The following is a 22871-nucleotide window of genomic DNA, read 5'->3' as shown; positions in this document are numbered from 1 at the left end:
TATAAAAGGTCGACAGAAGAGGTCCATATTACCTAATCACTGTTTTTTGCGATTTTGCGAACACGAAATTATTGCGACACATTCAACAGGACATAATTTTTTTTACTATTGAGTAAAAATCAACCAAATTCTGCACACTTTCTCATTGATGTGTATTGTTTACATGCTGTCAAACTCGAAGTCGTGTTTTTCGCACCGGCAGTTAGGAAAAATGTTGAATATTCACCGTTCAACCGTCGCCAGAGTGTTGAAGCGGTTGACGACCACAAAATATGGCTGCTGTGTGATGGACGACAAAACGTATATAAAAGCCGATTTTAAGCAAATTCCGGGGTTGGAGTTATTCACCGGCAAGAACAAGTTTGATGTGGACGACAAATTTAAGAAGGAGAAAATGTCGAATTTAACCTCAAAATATCTCGATTGGTAGGCCATCTGTTCTTGCGGACTGAGGAGTGAGCCTTACGTGGGCACAGTAAATGACGAGATCTAGAAATCTGACTGCCTTGAGAAGCGCCTTTTACTGTTCTCGCGTCAACACGACGAAGCTCCGCTATTTTGACCAGATTTTGCATCATGCCACTATTCTAAAAGTGGCTGCGCCCAGTGAAGCAGTACTGAACAATAACGAAGAGGGAACATCGGAAGAGCAAGAAGACAGTCAAAGACGAGAAGGACATGTTAAGAAATTGGAAAAAAACTGAGAAACTGGAACCGGATGACACTGCACTGTAAAGACTTCTATGGAGGGCTTCAAAGAAAATGCGTTCAATTATACACTCAAGGCTCCATCGATTAACTTTTCTTTTGATTTTTGAAGTAATTTCGCATTCGCCATTTATTCATTCGATTTAGATGAAAACTGCCACACAGGCGGGCAATCATTTTCAGATATTTAATTTGGTGTAACCGGTCTGCAGAAGGGGTCGTCTATTTTAACAGTTTATGTTTTTTAATGCATCGGACTGGGATTAAAATTTCCGCATCAGGATTTAAAGAAACGGCCAATTATATGGATGTAAAAATTAGCACACGGGAGGTTTTTTTAGGTAAAACGAATCAATCCGTATTGTGAAATTATGAGTTAAAAGTTAATGCATAGCATCGATGAAAAAATTTTATTCAAATTTTTTTATTAGGAATTTTGGGTATTCAATTTCGGAATTATGCAACAAAAATGCGTCATTCTCATGAAAGTTAAATAATAGCTCATGAACTGAAATTAATTTGTATAAAGAAAAGGGTATGAGATACAAAATTCATCCATTGAGAGACATACAAATATTGAAATGAATGGCTCCGCGGGTTACTAGGTTTAATTTTAAAAACACCCATCGGGAAATAATTGGATCTGATGAATACTTTAACAGCAATCCCTAACCAAAACTGTCTTTGGGGAGAATACCTTGAACGACTGGAGAAGGCTAATAGAAAATGAATAAATAATTGCTCATTTCAATGGATACGTTCCTGTTAAGTCAATACTTCCGAGAAAATAGGGCCAATTGATTCGAAATGGAAGAAATGCAATCTCATCCGAAGAAATTCCTAGAGGATTGCGGCGACAATGAGCGTTAATGGCTATCACATGAGACGATTGCATACGTGAGATAGTGCATAATCACATAGTAACACACATGTATGGTTTAATGACGATGATTTACTATCGTGACTTGAGAAATTTTATTCAGATGTAGATATTTATATGAACAAAAGTCGCAGTGGATATAGTATGCTCCCTCAATTCAACAACTTGCTGAACTTCATCTTCATTCAAACTCGAGCCGCCAAAAAGCGCCGCTGCTCTGCTCGGGGAAGTGTTTTATTTTTCCCAGTACAAAACCCCCACTCCTCGGCTTGAATCAAGGTCCCCGGATTTAAGTAACCGTAACTCAAGTGTGTACAATGTACATTAAAGTTCATCTCACAGAGGAACAAAAAAAACATTTCTGGCACTAGTAGAAGTAGGTATGACTTGAAATTTTTGTTCCAACTTTTGGGTGAACGAAATGAAAACCCTGCCCAGCCAACCGTTAAACACTAGTTTCGTTGAACACTTTACTTCTTCCTTCTCTCTCTAGCGGTCTGTATTTCAATTTTATTTTTTTTTTTTGCCCTTCATGCTAAAAGTCGTAAGAGTGGAAGCAAGCAAATGTAGTGATTTTTTTTTCGAGTGGTGCCGCGGCTTTTATTTCGTGGTTCTTTCCACTTTAATAATCACAATGCAGAACACGACAACCTGATGGGATGGATAAAAAAAATTAGACCCATTCAACGTGTGTGTTACCGTATGAAGCCCCCTGGTGTGAATAGTGGGGGCGTACCGTACCTGTATTAAATTAAAAGTAAATTAATTCGATAGAAGAATAAAAAATCGGTCGAACATAGAGCAAATGAATGACTTTTTCGGGCAACAAGGCTCCGGATCAGAGGGGTCCTAGGGGAGAAATCATAGAGTGGAGACTTTGAATCAAATAATTTTCTATGGAAGCAAACTAGGTAAATAAAATAAGTGCAATAAAATCCATTTCAAGCAACCAGCCACCAAAGAGAGTGTTCTTTTTTTTTATTTGTATAAAAAACCCGAGCATATTGTTTGTCAATTTTGTAAATTTTGTCAATTTTGTCAGTTTTGTCAATGTTGTCAATTTTGTCAACTTTGTCAATTTTGTCAATTTTGTCAATTTTGTCAATTTTGTCAATTTTGTCAATTTTGTCAATTTTGTCAATTTTGTCAATTTTGTCAATTTTGTCAATTTTGTCAATTTTGTCAATTTTGTCAATTTTGTCAATTTTGTCAATTTTGTCAATTTTGTCAATTTTGTTAATTTTGTCAATTTTGTCAATTTTGTCAATTTGGTCAATTTTGTCAATTTTGTCAATTTTGTCAATTCTGTCAATTTTGTCAATTTTGTCAATTTTGTCAATTTTGTCAATTTTGTCAATGTTGTCAATTTTGTCAATTTTGTCAATTTTGTCAATTTTGTCAATTTTGTCAATTTTGTCAATTTTGTCAATTTTGTCAATTTTGTCAATTTTGTCAATTTTGTCAATTTTGTCAATTTTGTCAATTTTGTCAATTTTGTCAATTTTGTCAATTTTGTCAATTTTGTCAATTTTGTCAATTTTGTCAATTTTGTTAATTTTGTCATTTTTGTCAATTTTGTCAATTTTGTCAATTTTGTCAATTTTGTCAATTTTGTCAATTTTGTCAATTTTGTCAATTTTGTCAATTTTGTCAATTTTGTCAATTTTGTCAATTTTGTCAATTTTGTCAATTTTGTCAATTTTGTCAATTTTGTCAATTTTGTCAATTTTGTCAATTTTGTCAATTTTGTCAATTTTGTCAATTTTGTCAGTTTTGTCAATTTTGTCAATTTTGTCAATTTTGTCATTTTTGTCATTTTTGTCATTTTTGTCATTTTTGTCATTTTTGTCATTTTTGTCATTTTTGTCATTTTTGTCATTTTTGTCATTTTTGTCATTTTTGTCATTTTTGTCATTTTTGTCATTTTTGTCATTTTTGTCATTTTTGTCATTTTTGTCATTTTTGTCATTTTTGTCATTTTTGTCATTTTTGTCATTTTTGTCATTTTTGTCATTTTTGTCACTTTTGTCATTTTTGTCATTTTTGTCATTTTTGTCATTTTTGTCATTTTTGTCATTTTTGTCATTTTTGTCATTTTTGTCATTTTTGTCATTTTTGTCATTTTTGTCATTTTTGTCATTTTTGTCATTTTTGTCATTTTTGTCATTTTTGTCATTTTTGTCATTTTTGTCATTTTTGTCATTTTTGTCATTTTTGTCATTTTTGTCATTTTTGTCATTTTTGTCATTTTTGTCATTTATGTCATTTATGTCATTTATGTCATTTTTGTCATTTTTGTCATTTTTGTCATTTTTGTCATTTTTGTCATTTTTGTCATTTTTGTCATTTTTGTCATTTTTGTCATTTTTGTCATTTTTGTCATTTTTGTCATTTTTGTCATTTTTGTCATTTTTGTCATTTTTGTCATTTTTGTCATTTTTGTCATTTTTGTCATTTTTGTCATTTTTGTCATTTTTGTCATTTTTGTCATTTTTGTCATTTTTGTCATTTTTGTCATTTTTGTCATTTTTGTCATTTTTGTCATTTTTGTCATTTTTGTCATTTTTGTCATTTTTGTCATTTTTGTCATTTTTGTTATTTTTGTCATTTTTGTCATTTTTGTCATTTTTGTCATTTTTGTCATTTTTGTCATTTTTGTCATTTTTGTCATTTTTGTCATTTTTGTCATTTTTGTCATTTTTGTCATTTTTGTCATTTTTGTCATTTTTGTCATTTTTGTCATTTTTGTCATTTTTGTCATTTTTGTCATTTTTGTCATTTTTGTCATTTTTGTCATTTTTGTCATTTTTGTCATTTTTGTCATTTTTGTCATTTTTGTCATTTTTGTCATTTTTGTCATTTTTGTCATTTTTGTCATTTTTGTCATTTTTGTCATTTTTGTCATTTTTGTCATTTTTGTCATTTTTGTCATTTTTGTCATTTTTGTCATTTTTGTCATTTTTGTCATTTTTGTCATTTTTGTCATTTTTGTCATTTTTGTCATTTTTGTCAATTTTGTCAATTTTGTCAATTTTGTCAATTTTGTTAATTTAGTCAATTTTGTCAATTTTGTCAATTTTGTCAATTTTGTCAATTTTGTCAATTTTGTCAATTTTCTCAATTTTGTCAATTTTGTCAATTTTGTCAATTTTGTCAATTTTGTCAATTTTGTCAATTTTGTCAATTTTGTCAATTTTGTCATTTTTGTCATTTTTGTCATTTTTGTCATTTTTGTCATTTTTGTCATTTTTGTCATTTTTGTCATTTTTGTCATTTTTGTCATTTTTGTCATTTTTGTCATTTTTGTCATTTTTGTCATTTTTGTCATTTTTGTCATTTTTGTCATTTTTGTCATTTTTGTCATTTTTGTCACTTTTGTCATTTTTGTCATTTTTGTCATTTTTGTCATTTTTGTCATTTTTGTCATTTTTGTAATTTTTGTCATTTTTGACATTTTTGTCATTTTTGTCATTTTTGTCATTTTTGTCAATTTTGTCATTTTTGTCATTTTTGTCATTTTTGTCATTTTTGTCATTTTTGTCTTTTTTGTCATTTTTGTCATTTTTGTCATTTTTGTCATTTTTGTCATTTTTGTCATTTTTGTCATTTTTGTCATTTTTGTCATTTTTGTCATTTTTGTCTTTTTGTCATTTTTGTCATTTTTGTCATTTTTGTCATTTTTGTCATTTTTGTCATTTTTGTCATTTTTGTCATTTTTGTCATTTTTGTCATTTTTGTCATTTTTGTCATTTTTGTCATTTTTGTCATTTTTGTCATTTTTGTCATTTTTGTCATTTTTGTCATTTTTGTCATTTTTGTCATTTTTGTCATTTTTGTCATTTTTGTCATTTTTGTCATTTTTGTCATTTTTGTCATTTTTGTCATTTTTGTCATTTTTGTCATTTTTGTCATTTTTGTCATTTTTGTCATTTTTGTCATTTTTGTCATTTTTGTCATTTTTGTCATTTTTGTCATTTTTGTCATTTTTGTCATTTTTGTCATTTTTGTCATTTTTGTCATTTTTGTCATTTTTGTCATTTTTGTCATTTTTGTCATTTTTGTCATTTTTGTCATTTTTGTCATTTTTGTCATTTTTGTCATTTTTGTCATTTTTGTCATTTTTGTCATTTTTGTCATTTTTGTCATTTTTGTCATTTTTGTCATTTTTGTCATTTTTGTCATTTTTGTCATTTTTGTCATTTTTGTCATTTTTGTCATTTTTGTCATTTTTGTCATTTTTGTCATTTTTGTCATTTTTGTCATTTTTGTCATTTTTGTCATTTTTGTCATTTTTGTCATTTTTGTCATTTTTGTCATTTTTGTCATTTTTGTCATTTTTGTCATTTTTGTCATTTTTGTCATTTTTGTCATTTTTGTCATTTTTGTCATTTTTGTCATTTTTGTCATTTTTGTCATTTTTGTCATTTTTGTCATTTTTGTCATTTTTGTCATTTTTGTCATTTTTGTCATTTTTGTCATTTTTGTCATTTTTGTCATTTTTGTCATTTTTGTCATTTTTGTCATTTTTGTCATTTTTGTCATACGTTTTGTCGGCTATTTATTAAAAATTTAGATCGGTCAATAAAGTTCACGTTGTTTTAAAATTTAAGTCAATAAGCAAATTCTGGTTTAAATAAACGTTAGAAAGATTTGTATGTCCCCCGAGAGCAAAATCCGTGTCTGAGTATAAAAACCCCATATTGTGAATGCCTACGGCGCATTCCGTACCTGTATTAAATTAAAAGTAAAGGGTAGAAAAATCCGAACAACACAAAACAAATGACTGGCTTTTTCAACCAATCGAAAAGAGCAAATTCTGCTAGATTGAATTTTGCCTCTTTGTTTTTTCACAGGCCACTACTAAATGGGGGCCAACTAATGCTGACCGAAAACACAAATTAATCTATTCTCTAGAGATAGTAAAAACAAAATGTTTCGGAGCAGCGCTTTTATGAAGTAAAAAAAAGCTAGCCGTTTTTCCCACAATCGTTTCAGGGGAATTCGTTGAGATTGGTCTCGAAAAAAAATAACAACCCGAATCTGCACACCAAACCGATAAGTAATTAAATTGCATCGGGCACGTCCCGAAAATGTCCTCCTACCCATTCACAAACACCATAAATCAACCAACATTGATTTAAATTCCTGCACGCGGGTCAACCAGAATCTGCGAGATCAGCCCCCCTCATGATGGTCGCGGAAGGTGAAAGGCGAAAAGCGGAAATCAGCGGGAAACTGGAGAAAGAAGAATAGCCAGAAAAAAAAGTCCACCGGAAATCGTAACTAACGCCAGCCAATGATCTATGCGGAGGCCCTGGGCCGGGAATTTTCGACATTCCCCGTCCTCAAGCCCCAAGGACCAGGAGCTGCCACAGATTTATGACCCAAAGCTTGGGGAGCCAACCGGTAGAATTCCGCTGCCATGTGCCAGCCAGCCTGCAAGCCAGCGAAGGGTGCAGAACATCAAAATCGACTAGAGGAACATAAATTCAATCAACACACATCAACTCGAATGAGTGACACACGGCCACGCGATTCCCTCCAGGCAGCATCCGGCCACTCTCGTCCTGGTCTTGGTCGAGATCGATGATTCCGGTGAAATGGAAACGCCCAAATGTAGACACATACAACTCTCTCCTGTCCTATAGACAACATCCGGATCCGTACGTGAGGAATTCGAATCTGGTCGCAGCAAAACGTCCGCCTTCGAAGAACCCGCGATGGATACTGACTGAATGCTCCCCAATTCAACTTTTATGCAAGTTGCGAGAACGTCACTCCACGTGAACTTGAGTTGAGTCAAAGAAGTCTCAAACTAAAACTCCCTCCCGCGTTGGGAGAATCGATTCTCACTTTTTTGGCAGTTGAGTCGGATAGAAGAAGTTGCTTGCCGCAGGTCAGGACTCGCATTCGTCGTAGGACCAGACCAGAACGGCTGCTGCAGCGAAGACCTTCATCAAACCCACGAATGGAGAGAGCAAAACAAAACGGAAAACCTTCCGATGCGGTGGGGTTTTGGGTGAGTGTGTGGGTGGGTGGAAAAACATCGAAACTCTCTCGAATTTACTTTTGGTTGAGAGCAGAAGAAAGTTTCCTAACAGTTGAGTGGATTGGATTTGGATTGAGGTTGCGGAGAAGTGAGCAGTGAGCAGGTGAATGGTGTTCGAGTGAGGAAAACGGAAATCAGCCTTGTTATTGACCTGAACATTGAATTTAGGAAATGTGATTAATGACCTGTATTGTGGAGTTCTTGTTCTTAGCGAGTAGGTAAGTATGTTAGAAAAATCAAATAAATTGTGTTTTTAGGAGACTCACGAATAGCGATGGCCAACAGAACCCGCACCTCGAAGCGCCAACAGTAAGTCGCATAAATGGCGTCAACTCGGAAGCGCCTTCGCTGGCAGAAATAGAAGCGGCAATCAAAAACATGAAATCCAACAAAGCGTCTGGAATCGATTGTATTCCTACTGAGATGCTCAAGTCAGCACAAATGTTTCACCGTCTTTTTGCTGACATTTGGGATACTGCAACTTTCCCGGCCGACTGGATGCAGGGTATCCTTGTAAAGGTCCCGAAGAAAGGAGACCTGACCGAGTGCGGTAACTGGCGAGGCATAACTTTGATCTGTACAACTCTCAAAGTACTCTGCAAAGTGATCCTGAACAGGATCCAGGAGAAGATCAACGCTACACCCCGACGAACTGCGGGGCAGAACCTATATACAGTGTCGGACAATAGAATAGGACCGCTCAAATGCAAAATATTCAAATCACCTTTAAACTGCCAATTCAAATATAATAATATGCGAAACCTAGCGGCATGCACTTATTGTAGTATGCCAACTTTGTATACTGCACGTTTGTTGCAATCAAAGAAACCCGTTTGTTCTACTCGACCAGAAAGCTGTCAGAGGGTGAAAAAAGTCGCGTCATAAAATAAGACCACACACTACGAAAAAAATCTGTAAAATTACATCACATATGATGTAAATAAAAAGAAGCATCATATATGACGGAGTATTCAGTGCCAGTTGGAAATTACACGCCAGTAAAATTTTGCAGCATGTAAAATAAAAAATGATGTAAAATTTAGCAACGTGTAAAATAAAAATGATGTAAATTATAAAATCACTGAATATTTGAAAAAAAAAACATTCCAATTGGATTTTTGTTTTGTTTTATTTATCGTTAATATGATTCAATACTGGAATTTTCTCGTCTCTTAGAAAAAATAGAAATCCTTCGATAATTAATATAATTCATTTTATTAGGATACAAATTTTTTTTATCTCACACATAAGTTTAATTACTTTTATTTTCTTCCCCGACGTACCGGATTCAAAGTTGAGCAACGTGGATCCGCTTCCTGAACCGCATCCCTGCTTCTCGAAGATCTCCGGGAACCATCAAAACCGATTAGGGGCCATTCAAATATTACGTAACGCGTTTAGTGGGGGGGGGGGTATAAGAGTTTGTTACGCTTTATGGATTTAAGATAGAAAGTCTGAGACGAATGTGTTACGTAGGGGGGGGGGGGGGGGTTGAAAATGACCGAAAATTGCGTTACGTAATATTTGAACGGCCCCTTAACTTACTCGCACGCGGGGAAAATACTTTGGCGCACGACTTGACTTAACAGTTTTTCTCACATTTGTCTGGTCCTGTTCTTCACTGTTTATAATTTTACATGACATTATCACGTTCAGTGTATTGTAATATTTCATGTCGTGTAATTTTAAGAAATTTCCAATTCAGTGTTGTTGATTATTTTGTATGACCAAAAAAAAGTTGTAAAATTACATCACATATGATGGAACAAAAAAGAAGCATCACATATGATGGAATTTTCAGTGCGAGTTGAATATTACACGTCTATAAACTTCAACAGACGTGTAAAATTTGAAAGACATGTAAAATATTAAGACGTGTAATATTTAATTCGCACTGAAAATTCCGTCGTATGTGATGCTTCTTTTAATTTACATCATATGTGATGTAAATTTACATCAAATAATCGCGTTCCGTGTCAAGTAATATTTGTGTTATACGAATTCAGTGCTGTTAAGGATTCAACTTTTTTTAATTTGAAAATTTACATCAATAAATCGCGTTCCACGTCATGTAATGATACAGGTTTTCAATTTCAGTGTTGTTAAGGATTCAGATTTTTTTTTCTGTGCAGCTCATCGGTTCGGCTATTCCGACATTTTCAGCGCTCTAGATTTGAAGAAAAGGTGTTGTTTTCGGTTTTGTTTGTCCATTTTCGTGTCCTGGTAAGTATTTCCCATAAAATTAATCATGTAAAGCATGAAAACAAACCAAAAATAAAGATTTCCTTCCCTCTACTCTGTTTTCAGCGAAAAAGCGATGGGTCGGGCACAGCACTGCACGGAGGTCCAGCGAGCGATCATCTCTTTCAAAGCAGATCAAAGCTTAACTTATCTGTGGGTTCCCGGACGGTTCAGCGATGGTTGGCGGAGAAAGGACTAGGAGGAAAAAGTCCCCGGAAGGTGCCGATGCTGACGCCGAAGCACTCAAAGACGCGGCTGAAGTATGCGAAGGACCACTTCGATTTGGTCGGTCCGGAAAAGGAGAAACTATGGAGAAATGTGCTGTGGACGGATGAGACCAAAGTGAACCTCATCGGCTCGGACGGAAAGAGTTGGGTCCATCGCCTACTCGGCTGTGCGTATATGCTCCAGTATACAAATAAAACATTCAAACATGGAGGAGGTAGCATCATGGTGTAGGGGTGCTTTTCTTGGTACGGGGTGGGTACCTTGTACTGGATCGACCGGATTATGGACCATCATCTCTACGCCCAGATACTTCGGGAAGAAATGCTGCCACACGCCAAGTGGGAGATGCCCCTAAAGTGACAGTTCCAGCAGGACAACGACCCCAAACATACCGCTAAAACGGTTAAAAAGTGGTTCTAGGATTATAAGGTAGACGTTATGGAGTGGCCAGCACAGTCCCCTGATCTCAATCCTATAGAAAACCTATGGGAAATAGTTAAACGTAAGGTGTACACCGAAAAATCAAAAACCAAGCAGCAGTTGTGAGAGAGAATCCAGGCGGTGTGGTACGCTATCCCGGTGAGAACGTGCCAAAAGCTGGTGGAGTCGATGCCGAACCGGGTGCGAGAAGTGATGCGTAATAAGGGTTATACCACCAAGTACTAACCCTGCAAATCGATCACGGTATTAATTTCCTTTTTTTTTTAAATTTTTTTTACCATGAATTCTAAAGCGGTCCTATGTTATGTCGCGTTATTTTAGTCAGTAAGTATGCTTAAAACGCTTTTTTAAATAAAGGACAATTGTTTTAACTACGGATGATTTTAATTTCTTCGAAGAATGGAATTTACAATTTGTAAATGGTTTGATGCACTTAAATGGAAATTTTTTCTCAAAGTTTTGTCACATTCTGTTTTGGATTGAGCTGTGGTCCTATTCTATTGTCCGACACTGTATACAAGCTGGGACAAAACCTCGTTTTTCATTTATTGGATTAAAAATTTAATATTTATATGTTTGGAAACAAAATTGATAGCGCACCTCAAATCTTTAAAAAGTTTTGAAAAATTTGATGTTTTGAGCAACTTACTAAATTGGAGAAGTTGGGATAAAAAAAATTGTGAAAAATGTGAAAAAATTAAGGTGTGTATGTAAAATACAATTTGGTCAATATAAACGTTAACATAATATATTAAATTCCTGTAATTTTTTCCAACTTTCATAAAAATTGTAAAATTCAAACTTACAAAATATCTTGTCTAAGTTATGGCGAGAATATCTTATATAAAAATATGGAAACATTTTCTTTGTAACACCATCACGTGTAAACGGACAGTCGGAATAAAGTGAAATCACAAAATCCCATAGGTACAAAATCAACTTTAAATGGGGCACATTCCTGAGCACGAAAAAGTTAAGGACGTGAAGATGAAGTTAAACATTTTTGACGATTTATCAATTTAAAGGTAAACAAAGTTTATCGGGTAAGCTAGTTTCACATAAAAATGCATAGATTTTTATCATTTTCAATCATCTGCTAGTATAATTTTTCAGCAAAATTACACGTCAAGCTACATATTCAAGTGAAGAAGATCCATAGGGGAGAATGAGGATACTTGATCCCTGGGGATACTTGATTCCTTAGCTATATCTCGAAACTGGAATGTCTTACAAAGATCAAATGTTCTAGAAAAATGTGCCAAAATGAGCAAAATAACAATGCTTGTAGTTTTAAAAATTTTAACAAATTATTTGTTTGAGTAATTGAACTTTGTTTGAAAATTTTTACAAAATGTAACTTGAAGATCTTTTTTCATCACTTTAAAATGTTCCTTACATGGGAAAATTATGAAAAAAATATTTGTCCCAATGTATCAATCGTTCGAGCGTAAAATGAACTTCACTATGCCATATTTTCAAAGCAATGGAAAACTCTCAACTTTTTTCAGAAAAAGTTTTCTAAAATGTTGATTATGGGTACAATTGATCCCCTAGAGTTGGGTACAATTGATCCCCCTTCCAAACGGCATATTCTTCTTCTGAATTGATCGTTATGATTGCTGATTACGAAATTACTAATATTTATCCAAAAACTAATATTTACCAAACAGTTGTCTGAAGAAAAGGATTAGGGCTTCCTGAATAAAAGATCAAGTATCCTTCAATAGGGGATCAAGTATCCCCTAACTTCAGAAAAATCGCAATTTTTTTACTCCCACGAAAATGCTTCTAGTTCATCAACGGGTTCAAGTATCGTTCTAGTTTTTGGAGCATTGAAACTTGAAGTTACAAGCTGTCAGAAAATGTCAAAGACAGCGAGTTGCTAAATTTTTCCAAAAAGATATGGTGAAAATAAGAAAAGGGGATCAAGTATCCCCACTCTCCCCTAAAGTTACAACTTTATGGAGAAACAGAACGTAGTTGCTCGTACGTGCTAACGAAGAAGTTATTCAACTTTTTGTGAGGCATGGTTTTGGTGTTTATCATGAAATTTTGATAATTTTTCTCAGCGACTCGTTCTTGGAATGGGAGCCTACTGTCTAGAGTGAGATCATAGTGAGTTAATGTTTAATACTTTTAATTTGTTACTTTAATAACTCGAATTAAGTTAACTTTAATTATTCTGCAGAAACTTCTAAAAATGCTCAGATTGCGGAGTAGTTAGCCATCTTTATCTAAACAGATTCATGGCAAATTTCATTAGCGTTCATGATCGATATTAAATTATCTTTCTGATGGAAATAGGTTCGATTGCAAGAATTAACATGTATGACCTCGGATTATGTGCGGAAGATATTGCTAAAGCAGAATCACAAAAGTCAGAAAAGAGCTTTACTCTTTTTTTTAAGCTTAAAAAAATCTTTGACACTGAATAACGACTGACGAAAGGTCGCAGGCTACTCTTATGTAGCTAAATGGTTTATTTTATTTTGACCACAAGTGTTAGCAGCGCCACCAAATCAGCAAGCCCCATTTCTCCTACATCGGTCTGTCAAAGTATCGACATCTACACATCAGCGGGAAAAGAAGAAGAGACACGAAAGTGAACTCGAAAGCGGTTTAGGAAAGCGATCTAGTTTGAAACGCGTGTGAGAAATTCTTCTCTGTTCCTCAGTTAAGTTTGTGGCCCGGTTATATTCATTATAAGTTTAATTGTAAACCATCTGAGGTAAATTTAGCACTATTTACAAGCTAGGCGAAGTTTATCTATTTTCCTTTAAATCTAGGTGGCATTTGCAGCCCTGTAATATAGTCCGGGAACACAACTAATGCTTATCCCAATCGACTAGGGTATGTCACACAGTGAAGCATAATTTAGCTACAGTTTGCTAATCCAATATTTTGTAGATCTTTAATCCCAATTCCATATTTACCGTTTTGTTGGCCATCGCTCCCGAAAACTAAAATTATCGATATCTCAGGTGAGCCGCTTAGAAGAAATTTCCAAGTCACTATACTTACCTAACCTTAAAAACTAAACATCTTAGGTTTGGATATCATACGTGATCATACTACCAGCCAATCTGGTTACTTGTGCAAGGCAGGAAATCACTAAAAGTAAGGTGTAGATATTTCTTCCAAATTCTTACATTTAATAATCTACCTCTATTGTAGGAATTTTGTAATAAACAAACAAGTGGTTTATTAACAAACTCGTCGATTTTTACTGCCTCGCAACAACAAGGTTAGGAATAAATAGATTTGATTTATTTTAGTCAAGTAGTATTAAAAAAAACTTTTTACGAAATTAGTTTATCGGCTGTATCGGTGAAATTTTATATTCTTTGAGAAAGAATATTTAAGAACTGAAAGATTATAGACGGATAGAAGATTAGAATAAGATGAATGCTGTTGAAAATGAGCGGAAGGGTAAATTAAATTTGAAAAAATTTTCATCACATTTCATCTCTTTGTTCCTCACAGGCCTACTACACAGTAAACGAAAATAACCGAGTTCGGTATTTTTTTCACCGAAAATCTAACATGTTCGGTATTTTTTTTTCTTGGCAGAGACGTGACAGCTGTCAAATTTTACAGACCTTTCTCGGTAAAAACTTTCGAAACTCGGCTGATTATATCAAAGATCATCTGTCAAATCACTGACAGGTGTCAACGTGATAGCTCGGTATATTACCGAATATCTGGTATTGTTGAACCGAAATGTCTGTAATTGATACCGAAAGGCCGGTAATGTTTAGTCGAAAAACTATAGAAGCTCGTCAATATGTTCCGAACAACCGGTAGAGTTTATCGAAATACCTGTGATTACTATCGAAGCATCTGTACATATTATCGAAATACCGAGATTTTTTTACCGACAAGCTGTAAAAGCTCGGTAATTTTGACAGAATAACCGGTAAACAGCACCGAAATACCTATAATTACTACTGAAATTTCGGTAAGTTTCACCGAAAAAATGTGCTGAAATTGCCGAACGTTTTACGCATTTCGATAAAAATTATCAATGAAAATTATCAAAATTTTTAAAGTTTACCTTGATCATCAAGTTAATAGAAACAACCTAGGAAAAAACCAATTCAATATTGGTAGAGTCTATTTATTTATTTATTTATTTTTGAAGTCTTTGACTACTGTCATACAGACTGATTGTTTAACCCTCATCCGCATTAGAGTGTCATTTTGACACTATTTCAAGTTTGAATGCTTGTATCTTTTTTCAGAAGCATCAAAAAAGAAAAATTTCTTCGGGGACCCTAAATGAATTCAAAAGTTCTTTAATTTTGCATCTTTACTTTATTTATGGACGAACCCTGGAAGCCTGGACAAAAAAACTCCCTTTTCCGACTTAGAGTGTCATTTTGACACTCCAAAAGTAAAATCCATTCAAGTCGTTTGAAATGTTATGAACTTCATATAAAACTTATATCAATAGAAACCTTGTAACGTCAGTAAAATATGTTTAGAACATTATATATAGCTAAAGCTTCTAGTTTTATCGTTATTCAGCATGAAAGAAAAAAAATCCGAAAAAACATGCCTCAGGAAAACTGCTGTAGTTCATATGTTACACGTCCAAAAAAATATTTGTCTTATGCATATGAAAGCTGAAGTTAATGTCTACATCATGGAACAAAGAAATATTTTTTTAATTTTTTTTTAAAGAAATGGTCGCAAAAAGTTCAAAAAAGTGGTCTAAAAAACCTACTTTTCATTCGATTGCCAGTAAATACTGTTTGAGCGATGGTAGAGTGTTTTAAAAAATATGACTACAAACTTTATTGAAATTCTAACATTTTGCTGTCTTTAGATTTTCGATGCAACAAAAATTGAATTTACTGGAATTTTTCAAAGTTGACTACTTTGCGCGATTTTTTCACTAATTGAAATTTCATCTGTTTTTGTGGTCTTCCGTCAGGTTGTACCCGGATTATCAGTGCTTTTACTTTGTTTGGACCAATCAAGAGTATATTCATTGGAAAGCACATTTAATCTACATTCTAGTGAGGTGCTACAATTCACGCTGTGAGATTTCACAAAAATATGAAAATTATAAACGTAAAATCATTCCTGAATTTCTAGAACTACAAGCAGCGGTCCAGCAAAACGTGTTTGTTTGCTCTCCGAGTAGGTACGGTGGGTGGTTATTCGGGCAGAGAGCGAAGCCGAGAGAAGAAATAACGATGCGTGTCGTGCATTTCTTGGTCTGTCGGCTTCGCTCTCTGCCCGAATAACCACCCACCGTACCTACTCGGAGAGCAAACAAACACGTTTTGCTGGACCGCTGCTTGTAGTTCTAGAAATTCAGGAATGATTTTACGTTTATAATTTTCATATTTTTGTGAAATCTTACAGCGTGAATTGTTGCACCTCACTAGAATGTAGATTAGATGTGCTTTCCAATGAATATACTTTTGATTGGTCCAAACAAAGTAAAAGCACTGCAAATCCGGGTACAACCTGACGGAGGACCACAAAAACAGATGAAATTTCAATTAGTGAAAAAATCGCGCAAAGTAGCCAACTTTGAAAAATTCCAGTAAATTCAATTTTTGTTGCATCGAAAATCTAAAGGCAGCAAAATGTTAGAATTTCAATAAAGTTTGTAGTCATATTTTTTAAAACACTCTACCATCGCTCAAACAGTATTTACTAGCAATCGAATGAAAAGTAGGTTTTTTAGACCACTTTTTTGAACTTTTTGTGACCATTTCATTAAAAAAAATTTAAAAAAATATTTCTTTGTTCCATGATGTAGACATTAACTTCAGCTTTCATATGTATGAGGCAAATATTTTTTTGGACGTGTAACATATGAACTACAGCAGTTTTCCTGAGGCATGTTTTTTCGGATTTTTTTTCTTTCATGCTGAATAGCGATAAAACTAGAAGCTTTAGCTATATATAATGTTCTAAACATATTTTACTGACGTTACAAGCTTTCTAGTGATATAAGTTTTATTTTAATCGGTTAGATATAAAGAGAGTTATGACGATTTTAGCTTGGAGTGTCAAAATGACACTCCTAGTGCTGATTAGGGTAATGAAATCTAATGCAGATTAGCTTATAATTAAACTACATAGCAATTAAGTTAGGGGACGTCACGGATTGCACAATTAAACTTAGATTTAGTAACATAATAGTCAAACAAGTGAGAAACAGCATTGAAAACTTCACAACATCGAAAGAGGGGGTGATTCTGTCCGAAGACTGTCCTGCTTCTTGGCAGCCAAAACATGGTTTGATTACGCAGTCGGCGTGCTAGAACGTATATGTTCAATCTCTGGAGCAATTGCGGGCAGTCAACGGCATTTATCAAGATGTCGTAGAAAAATTCTTCTTTGGCTCAAAGACGTCATTGATAACAAGGCACACCTCTCAGAATAGGGTGGTAACCGTACGGGATCTTGCCATGGCAATCGACGCAGTGCGTAGCGGAGAATTTTTTTTCTGAATCCTTTCGAGCCTTTCGCTGTGAACAGAGTGGTAGGGTGCCCAGACTGGTACCGCATATTCCAGAACACTGCGTACCAATGAGCAGAAAACTGTTTTCAGAGCATACGGGTCCCCAAAGCTGAGTGTATTCCGACGCAGGAAACCGAGCAAAGCAAAGGCTTTGACTGCAGTGGTCGCGGTGTGTTGAAAAATTAGAGCTTTTGGTCAAACGTTATTCCGAGGTCTTTAATAAAGGTTACTCTTTCGAGATAGGTGTCACTCAAACCGTAATCGTAGACAACAGAGGCTCTGGTTCTAAAAAAGCTTATGCACTTACATTGTTGCCAGGTCGTTAATAAAAATCACGAAGATGAGCGGTCCAAGATGACTACCCTGCGGAACACCAGACGGCATGTCGAATACGGAGGAGTGAGTCCCACGAATGTTTATAAAGCCTTGACGGTTCAGCAGATACGAATACAGCCATTTAGTTGCCCACTCGAGAAATCCATAACGATCAAGTTTTTCTCTTACGATTGTGTGAGGTAAAGGGTGATACGGTCAAAATTTGGTCAATTTCAACTTGACGTATTTCTTTCAATTTTGCATTTAAAAAACCTGAACACCCCTCATTTTGAAGGTGTGTGTGTGTGTGTGTGTGTGTGTGTGTGTGTGTGTGTGTGTGTAGAATGTTGATCCTTCTTTGATTTTGGAATTGACTCTTCAGTTGTCTAAATGCCGTCCAAGGAAGAAAGGGCAGCGTATCAAAATTTTGCTCGCGCATCGCGAAAATACGAGCTACTCGCACGCAAAGCTCGCAAAACCGCTAAAAGTTGCCTAATCAACCGTTACAAATGTAATTAAAGTGTTTGGGGAACGTTTGTCGATAGCCAGGAAGTCTGGATCGGGGGGAAATCGAAAACCGGAAGCCGCTGAGACGACATAGAGAGTTGCCGGTAGTTTCAAGCAAAACCTTAACCACTCTCTCCGAGATGCCGCAAATAAGCTGGGTGTATCGTCTACAACCGTGCATCGAGCCAAAAAACGAGCCGAACTATCGACTTACAAGAAGGTAGTGACTCCAAATCGCGATGATAAACAAAATAAGACGGTCAAAGCGCAATCCCGGAGGCTGTACACGACGATGCTGACGAAGATTGACTGCGTGGTAATGGACGACAAAACCTACGTAAAAGCTGACTACAAGCAGCTTCCGGGACAGGAGTTTTATAAGGCAAAAGAAAGGAGAAAGGTAGCAGATATTTTCAAGCACATGAAACTGTCCAAGTTCGCGATGAAATATCTGGTTTGGCGAGCCATCTGTACCTGTGGCTTGAAAAGCAGCATTTTCATAGCTTCCGGGACTGTCAACCAAGAAATTTACGTGAAAGAGTGTTCGAATAAACATCTTCTGCCTTTCCTGAAGAAACACGATTGTTCCGTACTGTTTTGGCCGGATTTGGCATCTTGCCATTACGGTAAAAAGGCCATGGAGTGGTACGCTGCCAACAACGTGCAGGTGGTTCCCAAGGACAAAAACCCTTCCAACACGCCAGAGGTCAGCCCAATTGAGAAATTCTGGGCTATTGTTAAGCAGAACCTAAAGAAGACAAAAAAAAAGTGCTAAGGACGAGCAGCAGTTCAAAGCTAACTGGCTTTCTGCGGCGGAGAAGGTGGACAAGGTGTCTGTACAAAATCTGATGGCAGGGGTTAAGCGTAAGGCCCGGCAATTCGGATTTGGAAAAGCGGAAGCTTAACTGAATGTTTTTCCTGAATTTTATACTAATTGAACTTGAAAACGAAATTTAATTTGATTTTTTAAATAAACGATTTCACCGATTTACACGCGTTTTCCCTTGACCAAATTTTGACCGTATCACCCTTTGCTTTGTCGAAAGCCTTGGCGAAATATACGTAAATCGAATCCAATTTCAGTTTTTTACCTGTTGCAGAATGCAAATCGCTGACATAGATCATTAGGTTTGTCAAGGTTGATCGTTTCTTGATGAACCCGTGTTGGACATCGGTGAGTATTGGAGTGGCAGCTGAATAGATTCTCTCGTATCCAAAGTGCTAGAAGTCCTGATTACTCCTGATAATCAGGACTTCTAGCACTTTGGAAAAGCAGCAAAGAATCGATATTGGCCTGTAATTCTCCACACGATGACAATTTCCTGACTTATGGATCGGAGAGACTGATGCAATTTTCCAAGCAGTAGTAAAAATACCTTCTGAGATCGATCGAATGAAGATCATGCACAGCGGTGTGACAAGCGAAGCAGCTATTTTTACAACAAGCGATGTTGGAAACCCATCAGGCCCAGATCCTTTCGAGGGATCAAGAGAATTTAGCACTTTTAGAACTTCATGTTCACTAAAAACGGGTTGCGGTAGACTGATGTCGTAGCTAGGAAGTGTATCAAAGTACACATTGTTACAATCAGGAGTGACTGGACTAGATACGCTGCTAAAAAAATCAGCAAACAAGTCAGCTGACTCTTTGATGCTTTCCGATGTGCGTCCTTGAAGCGTCACAGACGATGGGATACAGTTAGTAAGGCGGCGACTATTGATGTATTTCCAAAATGTCGAAGGATCGTGTTTCACGTTACGTTCGATGTTAGAAATATATTGGTTGAAAACATCATTGCGAAGAGTCGAATATTCAATCTCTATCTTTGAGAGCATTGACTTGTTTTGGTCAGTTCGGTCTCGAAGGTAGCGTTTACGGGCTTTGCAAACTAAGTTGCGGCTCCTCCGTAACTCAGAATTCCACGAAGTGAGCTTGTAAGACTGGCGTCGGTGTAGTCGTTTAGGCGGCGTGTGAATGCGTAAAACGTCCCAGAGATGATCATAGAAGGTTAATACCGCAACATCGATGTTCAGATCTTCGAAAAGTGTTTGCCAGTTTGTGTACAGTAACATTTCTATAACACGGTCGGTATCACAGTGCATAAAATCTAGAGCAGCAAAAACAGTAGGATGATGATGTCGGTCGGTATTTAAAATTGCGTTTGGAGGGTATAAAATATCAGCTAAATCGGGTCTATTCACAAACGGAAGGTCTAGAATTCTACCATTGGCGTTCGCAAGCGAACACATCTGAAACAACCCGCAGGCTATCGTCGATTCGATGACAGCAAGCTCCTGCTCGGTGGAGGCGTTTACTGGTAAAAATCCATCTGCATCCTCGTCGAAGGTCCAAAGCAAATTCGGTAGGTTGTAATCCCTAGCTACCACGATTATATCATTACTACTAACCATATTCATCAGGAATTCGAGATCAGACATGTGAGACGCATACATGGCATTTTCGCTGTTTGGCCTAAAATAGGCACAGCAGAAATAGACATTGCGACACCGATCTTCGATTCGCACAACAACTTGCTCTAGGTGGTCACAGCCTGGTATCGCCACCGAATCTACGTCTATACCGTGTTGAACAAAACAAAAATTCAAAAACCGTACAGTTGATGCAGTAGGGGAAAGTGGGGTATCGTGGGCCATGGGGAAACGTGGGCCACTTTTGATATCTCAGATGTATGTTGAGATAAAAATCTCGAACCAACTGTCATCGTCGTCGCTTTTTGTGAGCATATATTTCTATATGTTGTTGACTTAAATACGCATCATATGCTTCTTTTATTTATCAAGCTAAAAAAAGTTAGAAAAATTTACTTTCATCATTAAAAATACACCCGATAATTGCATCGATGGGGAACCTAAAGTTCATAACAAAAATAAGCTCATACGCTTATGATCTTAGTTTTGTCTTGATCTTTCACGTGGAAAAGGAATTTTTTATGAAACACCAATAAGTCACACAAACGCAACCAATTTGCAAATCATAGCTTGTGGAGAATCGTGGGCCACACATCTTTAACCACCTATATTTTTATGTTTTTATACACATTCTGAACTTAAAATACGTTTTCCCTATCTGTAAAGTTTTCTTATGCCAAATGAAGAGTTATGAAAAATATTATGTCCATCTATATAAGGAATTTTGCCAAAACGTTCACGAGCCAGGTTTTGGAATCTATTCGATCATACACAGCTCTCTTTTTTATTTCATCATCTGAAATTGATTTAAAATAACGAAATGAATTATGAAATCACAGTTTTGGGTCAACTCATAAACTTTGCATGTTATTTGGTCAATTGGGATTTAGTGGCCCACGATTCCCCAACAGTTTTCAAAATCCAAAAAAATAATGCTATTTTTAAAACAGTCAGAATTTGGGGAAAATAACTTATTAAAAATTTAAAAAAAATTAAAAACTTTATAAAAGGCGTAATCGTATATAAACTCATAAATAATGAAACCAATGCAACCAACATTGCAATGTCTCGACCAATTTTCGATAGATTTTACTTTTTATGGTTTAACGACATGTTGGAAAGAATTACAAGAGAGAAATTTCAAATTCCGAATCAATCGATGTGAAATTCAGATACGCAATCCAGATGAAGATCACAATATGACAAATATAAAACAGCATTTTAAATCCAGGCCAGGCCAAGGATAGTGGTTTCAAATCTAGCTTAAATAGCAAGATATTTTTATTTATTTTAATCTAAAACCACTTTTTCTTATCATCTCTGATAAAAAATCGATATACAGTACCGTTCATAATTGTATAGAAATTGGAAGCACGCGAACTGTCACTTCGACTTTGATTAAAAAATTGATTAAATTGATTAAAAAATATCACAGAGTGAAAAGTTATGAAAGTTCAAAGTCGAAGTGACAGTTCGCGTGCTTCCAATTTCTATACAATTATGGACGGTACTGTAGATAAATTTTTCACTAATTTTCGTTTCGATGATTTGTCCGTTACCATATCCTGATAAGGAGTTTTAAAATTTTCTCTGAAGTTTTAATATGATACTTATTTTTCACTTTAAAGTGGTAAAAAGACTCGAAATGCACAATTTTCATTTGATAAAATTTAATTTATAACTCGAGATAGCAAGGATAGAAGATAAATTACCTCTATTGCGGTAAAATAGACCGCTACAAGCTTTGTTTGGAAATTTCAAATTCTAAATTTTTTGCACCTCCCGTAACTTTTTTTTATTGTTTTTGCTGCCAGAAATATCAATAAAAATTTTGGAAGCTATCCATTCAGTACTGAATTAGCGCAATGAGTTTTGTATGGAAATTTGTATGGGAAAACTAAATTGTTCATTCAAAAATCGCCAGAGATGTATTGAAAGTTCCAAAAAATTCATCTTTGGATGAAAAATATTCCGTGATTCTTGCAGTACAATTAATGTTAATAAAGCACCAACCGAACTGGTCTCCAGAAAAGTTATTCGATGTTATACAAAAAAAAAATCAAAATTATTTTTTTTACTTTTTTGCGTTTTTGTCTGCTTATTTGAAAGCTGTGTGACCATAGGGTGGAAATAAAAATTCTCAAAAACCTGCTTTGCATTGCCAGAGAATTTATTGATTTATATAACTTTTGCAAAAAACATTTCATGCAACTATTAACAGCTCTAGCAAGCAGAGTCTGCCATTTTTATATACTTTTCAATGGATTCAGATTTTTTATTTAAAAATGGTTATAAATTTTTTCATGAAATTCTTAGCTGCATGTCGTTTTTGCGAAAAATGAAGCTTAAGAATAGTCAAAACCAAAAATGCAGCAGTCTACTGTAAAATCAAGGCAACTTCTACAAATGATAGAAAAAATGTCTTGCTAAATTTTACAACATGTTGAATTGAGCAAATCCTAAAAGTTTTCTGTTACCTTCAAAGTACTTTATTTTGTAGTTAAGTGTTAGAATTTAGTTTTTAGAATAGAAAGATGAACTCAAGATTGTTCGAACCGTATATTGCTCATCGGTGTATCTACATCCGA

The 22871-nt window shown here is 35.3% G+C and overlaps 1 protein-coding gene across 1 annotated transcript in view; it reads right to left on the bottom strand.

Moving 5' to 3' along the window:
- Window positions 1-20292, bottom strand: part of LOC129741363 (uncharacterized) — a 51670-nt gene extending 31378 nt beyond the window's left edge. The window contains exon 1 of the mRNA XM_055733087.1: window positions 19230-20292. Coding sequence (XP_055589062.1) covers window positions 19230-20292 — 1063 coding nt within the window. The remainder of the gene's footprint in view (window positions 1-19229) is intronic.
- Window positions 20293-22871: the final 2579 nt, after the last annotated feature.

Source organism: Uranotaenia lowii, chromosome 2 (assembly GCF_029784155.1).
Source record: "Uranotaenia lowii strain MFRU-FL chromosome 2, ASM2978415v1, whole genome shotgun sequence".
Taxonomy (NCBI): domain Eukaryota; kingdom Metazoa; phylum Arthropoda; class Insecta; order Diptera; family Culicidae; genus Uranotaenia; species Uranotaenia lowii.
Note: the sequence above shows the minus strand (reverse complement) of the source record. Positions and strands in the feature narration are given on the sequence as shown.